The sequence below is a fragment of the Asparagus officinalis genome, chromosome 3 (genome assembly GCF_001876935.1).
Source record: "Asparagus officinalis chromosome 3, Aspof.V1, whole genome shotgun sequence".
NCBI lineage: Eukaryota > Viridiplantae > Streptophyta > Magnoliopsida > Asparagales > Asparagaceae > Asparagus > Asparagus officinalis.
In genome coordinates, this window is record NC_033796.1 from 19,837,460 (window position 1) to 19,846,007 (window position 8,548).

The 8,548-nt window shown below is 33.2% G+C and overlaps 1 protein-coding gene across 2 annotated transcripts; it reads right to left on the bottom strand.

Moving 5' to 3' along the window:
• Window positions 5,012-7,350, bottom strand: LOC109833273 (transcription factor bHLH112-like). 2 transcript variants are annotated; one of them, XM_020400882.1, is made up of 7 exons: window positions 7,005-7,350; window positions 6,543-6,912; window positions 6,342-6,455; window positions 6,169-6,234; window positions 6,030-6,089; window positions 5,859-5,909; window positions 5,012-5,609 (listed from the first exon to the last, which is right to left on the bottom strand). In XM_020400882.1, the coding sequence occupies exons 1-7, from the start codon at window positions 7,187-7,189 to the stop codon at window positions 5,460-5,462; spliced, it is 996 nt and encodes a 331-aa protein (XP_020256471.1). In that variant the 5' UTR covers window positions 7,190-7,350; the 3' UTR covers window positions 5,012-5,459. The 2 variants fall into 2 exon arrangements, with proteins under 2 accessions (XP_020256471.1, XP_020256470.1); XM_020400881.1 differs by having other exon boundaries at window positions 6,024-6,089.

Genomic DNA, 8,548 nt, shown 5'->3' on the forward strand with positions numbered 1-8,548 from the left:
CGCCAATGGCCGCTGCCGCTGATGCCGATGATGAAATAAAAAAGGGAAAAGGTAATACTGATGATAAAAATTCAAAAAATATAATTATAGTTGAAGTTATGTTAATTACTTTAAATATGAAGTATGAACAGTTTGCTTCCTTCACCATACAAGAAATTAGAAAAAATTTAGAGAAATTAGAGAAAAATATAAAAATAGAGAAGAATTAGAGAAAAGGGGAGAAAATAATCTAAATTAACAATAACTATCCTATAAAAAATTCATCAAGTTTAGGGCAAATATAGAGAGAAAGTAAGAATTAGGGCAAAATAAAATTGACAGATATTTGGGAAGAAATCAATTCCAACAGCAAAAACATAGAAGTTAAGGCAAATTTTATAATAAATTTATGTAAAACGAAGAAGGATGTGAAGGGAACAAAAAAGAAAATATGAGCGAGTGAAAGAGCAAGATCACAACATTGAAGGAAGAAAAGAGAACTTTTTCGCGCTAATCTGAAGGTGATGGTGGCTGGCTGGAGCAGCAACCAGCACGATCAGAACTTCGGCGTGGTGGAGATGGCAAGCGGTGGCAGCAGTCCGAGCAAAGGTAGAGCTCTTTCTCTTGGGAGTCGCTAGTTCTAGGTGGAAACAAATTCGTTTTAGCTTTTGGCCCAAGAAAAACGGAAACTAGCAAAACGCCACGATTTCGTAACGGTCCTAGTTAATGAAATGAAAGATGAGGACAACTTTGATATATTTACAATAATTAAAGGGTAATTTAGGGTAGGAAAAGTTTTTTGGGAACTCCCTCTTTTAAAGGGTAGATGATAGATGATAAGTACTGATGATGGGTCATGTTAGCTTTTAGATTAGGTAAATGTCTCACCAGAGGGACTTGAATTTATTCTTTGTCAATATATAACTGATAAAACTTTTCTTTTCCTCAGTGCTTTAGTCTTTAGTTACCAATATAATTATCCTTCCAGATTCCTTAAGGCGATGTTAGTGAACATTTTTGATAGAAGTGGAATAATTTTATTATGGGATAATTTTTTAATGTGGGATATTTTAATGGGATAATGGAGAGTGATATTTTAAAACATGATATTTTAGTGGGACAATTGTTAGTATAATTAAGGATAATTTTCAAAAATCAATAAACATATAAGTCATGTATTTTGATGATCATACTACTGTTTATACATTTTAAAACTTATTATTATTATTATTATTTTAGTGTATTTTAATTTTGAAGAACTATTAGATAGACTATAAGATTAATTTTTGATTTTTTTGGAATTATTATTGTAATATAAATTAAAAATAGTTTTTCATTTTTTTCCTCTTTCTTTTTTGATCTACTAGACATCATTCCATCATCTCTCAATTTTAATTAATTTTTAATAAAACATAAAATTTATAATTTTTAAATTTAAATTAATTATACAATTCAAATATTTAATAAAAAGTAAAAAAATAACATTAAATAGAAGGGAAGGATAAGAAGAGACGTGATCTAATTTTATGGTGTGGTTTCAAGATGACAGAGAAATATGAAAAATAAAAAAGTAAATAATAAAGTTCTAGTTTTTACCATGTAGTTCTAGCTTAAAACTTGGGGCAATTTAAGAGACAAGAACTCTCTCTTTTCTATATAAATTGGACAAAAGTGGGATAAATTTTTACAATTATCTCAGTTCTACTTTTTATCCTGTTCTTGTTGACTAACACTGTATAATTTTATCCTAGTTCTAGTTTCAATGAACTAGCACTATAAAATATTGTCTCACAAATTATTCCGGTTCTAATTTTGAGTTCGACTTGACTAACCCCCCAATAGAACTTCTTTTTTATCAATTTGTTGTTGTAGTCTCGTGGGTTCCTCACCCAAATATTTTAAACGTGTTGTATAGCCTGGTCTTTTCTGGCCCAAAGTTTGGGCCGGACCTAACTTGCTTAGTTGCACAGATTGGAAAAAGCAGTGTTTATTTTGATTGCTTTCAACAAACAACTGCAGATGCCGTTTTACAGAAAAAAAAAATGCAGATGCTACCAAATATTTTATGTTATGTTTTTATTTTTTCATTTTTTTTATTTTTGTTGTTGCATACATTGATGCTGCCTCCATCTTATTTTTCCTGAGAGAAAGCATACATCAACTTAAGGGCCTGTTTGACAACCTCTCAAAATGAAATCTAATTTAAACTAGGTCCCATTTTGAAAAGAAACTTGTCTGTGTAAAACTTGGCAACAGGTAACTCTTTTTTCAAGGGAAAAAAAAGCACCTTAAACTGGTTGATTTTTTATACACCCCTTCCTTTGATCAAAATAGAACCAGTTTTGAGGAGTTCCAAACAGGCCCTCAGATTCTCAACTTTTACAACAACACATGAATCTTACAAAGTAGTGGATTCGGAAATCAATTACACTATTTACAGCTGCAGACGTGAATTCAAGCTAATATGCTTTCCTGAAATAATAAAAGAAGGGGAAAAGGTACGAATTCCTGAAGTCAAACATTTCCTAAATCCAATTATATTTAGGAGTTGAAAAATTCGGAGGTGATGTCAAAGTCATCTTTCCTATGGTTTAGGCCCATGACAGACCGCACTTGGGCTTTGGCCATAAGCTGCAAGTAAGCTGATTATGGGCTCTTTTCCGTTTTCTTGTCTAAAACACATTTGGCCCAAAGCTAGGTGTTTGGTTTGGTTTTATTCCAACAGGGAGCCCATCAGAACCACACTCTTATAGGAGTTGACTGATCCAAATCATAAATAGAAGAGCTGTAATTTTAAAAATTAAACTTTTTAACCATCCTTGAATAATATGGATCGCCCTTTTTGTGGAGTGTTCTAATAGAATCCTTACTCATTTTGGTCATGTTCGACTTATTTTGTCATGCGCTATCAAGATATGAAGTATGAGCTTTACTAGCGAATCATTTCTGAGTAGCTCATTTAGCAGATAGCTTAAATCCACTTTCTTTTTCAAATGATATGTAAACATGTAAATTTGCTAATAATTTATAATAAATCTGATAATAACAGTGATAATTAAGCTTTAGCAAATAGGTTTGAGGAATGAGACTCTGCAATTATGAGTTATACAATGAAATAGGAAAGATGCATGCTGAAAGAGTTTTGAGTGCTTCTGAATACTTTCTCAAATGAACTTCATTTTTTTGTGGCCACAAATACAATGAGGACTAAATCGTTTTGTAAATAATATGAAATCCTGATGAAGTGTTTACCAAAGGTTTCTTCTACGACAGTTTACATCCCTACTCTTTATTTTTTTAAACTACGACTTCTTCTCGATATCAAATTGCACATATTATAGTTTATATATTTAGATTAATATCTTTTTTAATCTTTAGAGGTATGGATTATGCATATCTGATAATTTTTTCGTCCGCAAGTATCTCTACTTCTTTTTTTTACGTTTCAAATGCAATCCGTGCGATGCCCTTAGCTTCTTAATTTATTCAAATCGATCAAAATCAGGATCACGTAAAGGCTAAAAATTTAACATACATTAACGGGAATAAGACACTCTTACCTCTTTCAAAAATGTTCCTGTCTTGATAATTTTCAAAATTAAATTTTCAATTGAACATATGATCGATCTAAGAAAAGCATGTCCTTTCCCCTTCTAGACACTCATGAACAACGTCGTTTATGCTTTATTAACAGTATTTTAATTGTTTGAACGCTAAGATTTCATGTGCAATGTCCCAAAATTTTATATAAAGAAAAAGTTGAATCTTCTTCTACTATCATGTAACTTTTAGAAAGCAAAATTTTCTCAAAAGCATGCATATGGCATCAAGAACACAAGGAGAATCTCCAAAGCAAGACAAATAGAACAATGGCATCCATATAAAAACAGGAATAACCCTCTCCTTCACTAAAAAGCAATCTCTCTTTCTATCTTGTCCTTTTAGATCTCTGCACAATTCTCATTTGAGAATTTTACCTAAACAAGCATGTAAACCTTGAAATTTTTCAGTAAATCCAAGCTTTCTTCAGTTTTCAAACAGAAGTGTAATCAAGGGCAGCAGATAAAAGACAAGCCAACATTCCAGACATAAAGTCTTTAACAAGTTTCAGGTGTATATTAAAAATTATTTTGCCCATATTTCATGCTAAAAGCTGGAACAAGGGAAGGGATGTGTCAATGCTAGTCACAATTCCCAAAAAATCACTCTGATGATTGAATGTTTTATTCCTCAAGGTTTGTGACCTCCGAATGTTTTGGCATATGGGAATGCCTAGCTTCTCTGAACACTAATTAGAGGTTAATAGATTTTTTTGGTAGCATTTATTAGAGTAATACTTAATTACACATTGTAGAGATACTCATTTAAAGTCCTTTCTATCATTCTGAGATATTATAAATACAGCACTACTTCTTCCTCATAAGATTAAAACCATTCTTACAATACAATTTACACAAAGTAATTATTATTTATTGTAATTATTTCTTCTGCTATAATTACACTTTTACATTTATTTTTTATTACAAAGTCGAGTTGCAATCATTTTGACCACAAGTTATTTTTATAAAAGATTATCTTTTTGCAACTGTATTCGAAAAACATCATACAGAATCAAAGTAGACACTTGTAATTACAGTTACAGCTGTAATGCAAACCATACAAACCAAATGAATTATATACTTGCACTAAAAATTCAAACAATCTAATAGGTAAGTTATTTAGTCTTTTCTTAATATTCGACTATTTTTAACAAGTCCTTCAATCTTATCCAACAAGAAAATTCGTATTTTTCTTCCAATCAATCGGTTGGAACGTGGTGATCCTACTAAAGGCATGAAAACCATCTCCCCACACCCTAATTATATTCCTAAATAACTAAATCATTAATTCATATTTTTATTTGAGAGAGAATGTTGGTGTATGTTTTCAAGTGGGTCAGCCTCTGACTTCCACTACCACCATTAAAACAAATAAATAGACTCAAAAAGTAGGATTCCCCCAAACAAAAAGACCACACACTTGCCGCTCCTCCTGAACTCAATTATTCCTTGTTATTATTATTTTTTTCCCAAAGAAAAAAGAAAGAAAAAAGAAAGGTATTGACAGCCCTTGTACACACACATCAAACATGAGCAAACCCCACAATCCCCTCATTGCTAAATTCAGCTACTATTTGGTTTACTATCCCCACTCCCTATTTTCTACCAAATTTAGCAACCTGTTACAATAAAATTGTGCTAATTATTCTCAAACTCAATTGCCAACCCTTCATCATTCCTCTTTATAAGCTGTCCCAGACTAGCTTTGTCTTTCAAGGGCCACCCTTCCTCCTTTCTTTTTTCCCTCCTTTTTCTCCTTTTCTTTTTCTTGCAATTTTTTTCTTTTTTTTCTTTTTTTTGGAGTCATGGCTGCTTTTTTTTTTTAACTCCTATAATCTATCACTCTCAATTATGAAATGAAAACCCTAGCTCCTTTCTCCTCTACCTGTAAGTCCCTCCAAACGTTGGAGTCCAGAAATCCGCCGTCGTCTCACTGGCCACTGGATATGTGCTTTCTATCGGAACTAAGCACAATCCTCTACTTCTTAGGTCCTGCCTTGGTCCCTCGCCATCCTTGGATTTTTCTGAACTCTGCATACAAAATCAAACACAAATCTTATAAGAACACTCTTTGTACGAGTGGGATGTTCCGAACCATAAATTTGGAACTGCCCCTCTACTCTACTCGTGAATGACTGAGAACATACTGCTAAATACTCCATAATCCAATAAATTTTGACTATTTAAACATGTTTGTGCTTAATTTGTTTTCTTCGATCTATTGTTTATTTTGTTCTTGTTAAAGAAACATGGATAATTAATCAATCAATAATATAGTACCTGTTGATGTTGCACGGGATGCCCATTCTTCAAGTATGGAGTGCTCAAGAGCTAAAATCATACAAAATATCAAGAATTGAGAAATGGGTTGATTTTTTATTTTTCAACCAAAATGTAACTGATATATCTTAATTAAGAGGACAGTTAATTAAGCAAAAAACTTACACTGACTTGCTCATGTAGGAACTTAATGTACTCAATTGCCTCATGAAGAACTGATGCTGTATCAGTCTGCATATAATAACAAAGTTAATTAACCAAGGAAGCTAATGAAGCTAAAAGATAAAAGAAGAAGGAAAATGTATATCACCTTTCCAAAAGGCGAAACCAGTTGCTGGAGTGCGGTGATTCTGTCCCCTAATTTCTCTTTTCTAACCTACAACCATAAAAACCCTAAAAGCTATCACCACCAATTTTAAAGGAAAGAAAAAAAAAAGGATCAAAGCTGCAATCAATTGAAACCTACACGAAATCCATTCTTACTTTAAAGGTTGGCAATGGCGATGGTGCTTCTACTCGAGGCTTTTTCAATGCAGGCTCACTGCCACTGCTGCTTCCACTGCATCCGCTCTTTTTCTGTACGCTGTCCGAATTCAACTGAAAGTTCACCATATTTATTAAAACTTTTAGGGGAGAAAAACCCAATTCAGTTCTTGAAAGAACCCTAGAGTTTAAACAAAGTACCTTAGCAGGCTTCTGTTCAAAAACTGGAATCACGGATGGATTATATCCGACAGCGCTAGCCGACGCGTTCCAGAACGCAGTGCTGTTCGCGAACTGCAAGTTGCTTGCACTGCTTTGATGATGCTTCATCGTCATCAGAGGAGGATTTTGATAGCTCAGCGGACGTTGATGATGATCGAAAATGGGCTGTTGTTGGGCTTTTGTTTCTGGCTCGAATAATCCTTGCAGCATCATCGACAGTCCTGGCTGTGATTGCTGCTGGTTGTGGTCGAGCAAGAATTGTTGATTATGACTTGTGTCGATCGTCGGATAACTTACGGATTCTTGAAGCAAGGCATGAAAGCTAGGCTCAGCTCTTCCAGTGCTATTACTTTATAAATATAAATAATTAAAATCAAGAACATAAAATTAAAATACGGAAAACCTTCAAATTGCTAAGATATAATTTTATGGTGGACTTACAGTAAGGATTGATTCCAGTCAACGTTGAAACCTGGAATTTGGAGCGATGAATCGAGCAGAGGGCCGGACACAGACTGCTCAGCTGCGATCGCAGGCGAAGCAGTCGAAGCTAGTGGTGGTGGTCGTGCTGTTTCCACTTGTTCTTGCAGTGCCCCACCAGTTGATTCCTGCTGCATCAAAATCATCAGCCATGACTCGGAGAGCTTTGATGATGAGTTTGTTCTCGATTGTTTCTTGTTTCCACGTTTTGGATTTTTTTGGATTTTCTTCTGGGGCGTTTTGAGTTCTCAATGGAATGGAAAGGATTTGGGTAGAGATGTAGAGGCTTATATAAAACCGTTGAAGATTGACATTGAGAGAGAAGTGTGCAGACCAAACTTTTTTTTCACTTTATGTTTTTGTTTTTATTTTGGTTTGTTTTGGTAAAGTGAATAATTGATTGTTTATATATATATATTTTTAATTAAAGAAAAGTAGGAAGGGTTATGTATTTTGCTTAGACACAAAGGGATATACTTTCTCGTTTTGGCTCTTCATGTAGATTAGGTCACTAGAGAATATAGTTAGTTTCATAGTTATCATCATTTGTAAAGGGGCTGCCTTTGTTTCATCCTTCTTTTACTTTCTTTCCACTTTAGAGGAGAAAAATTAGAAACATGGCATATAAATAATTCATTAGTCAATGTTTTGATTTAAAGCTAATTATTAGTTTATTTATGTAAGGTTCTTTTTGTTTTTATTATCTTATTGTAATAAACGTCTATTCCTCTAAATTAACACCACATCATAATATTTGTTTCACACCTAGTTCTATTGTTACTCTTCTTTATTCGATTGTATCCAATAATTTATTCAATTATTATGAAATAATGATTCATTTTTTTTCCTTTTTTCCTATTTGAGAAATGAATTTGTTTCAACTTGAGATCTTTTTCAATCTCTAGTCAGTATATTTTCCTAGGTAGAGATCAGAAAATATTACCAATGCAAGTGATCCGGATGGTTGGGAGGTTCTAATATGACTCACATGATATTAGGTTTGATTTAGGGATAGTTGTGCGGGTGGGGGGGGGAGGGGGTATTTATATGCTTGCTACATTTGTGCGTATGAAGTAAAAAATTCTCCATTAATTATATGGTATGAATTTGTATACTCTTTACGATAATAAAATAAGTGATTTGCTACTTTTGACAACAACTATTAATTATCTGGTGAATTAGTGGTTGCAATTCATTCTAAACCGGATACTCACCATATACCCCCGCAAAATAATTGGAGACTAATTTTCCTTTTTTATTATTGCCTAGGGTTTTGAATTTGATCCTGAAAAATTATACGTTAGTCAATCCCCTAGTTTCTCTCTCAAAAACTCATCAAACGTGTTGAAAAAAGAAACGTTTTTTTTTTTTGCATTTTCTTCTCATATATAGGGCGCTGTATGTTAGAATTGATACATATATATATCACTAAGTTTTTCTGGTATTCTTCTCATATATAGGGCGCTGTATGTTAGAATTGATACATATATATATCACTAAGTTTT

Excerpts from the sequence above, each read along its gene's own strand:
- LOC109833273 (XM_020400881.1), bottom strand. The coding sequence starts at position 7,189 with ATGATTTTGATGCAGCAGGAATCAACTGGTGGGGCACTGCAAGAACAA. Across the intron at positions 6,235-6,341 it reads CGCCATTGCCAACCTTTAAA|GTTAGAAAAGAGAAATTAGG; the intron begins GTAAGAATGGAT and ends TTATGGTTGTAG. Across the intron at positions 5,610-5,858 it reads ATCCCGTGCAACATCAACAG|AGTTCAGAAAAATCCAAGGA; the intron begins GTACTATATTAT and ends TTTTGTATGCAG.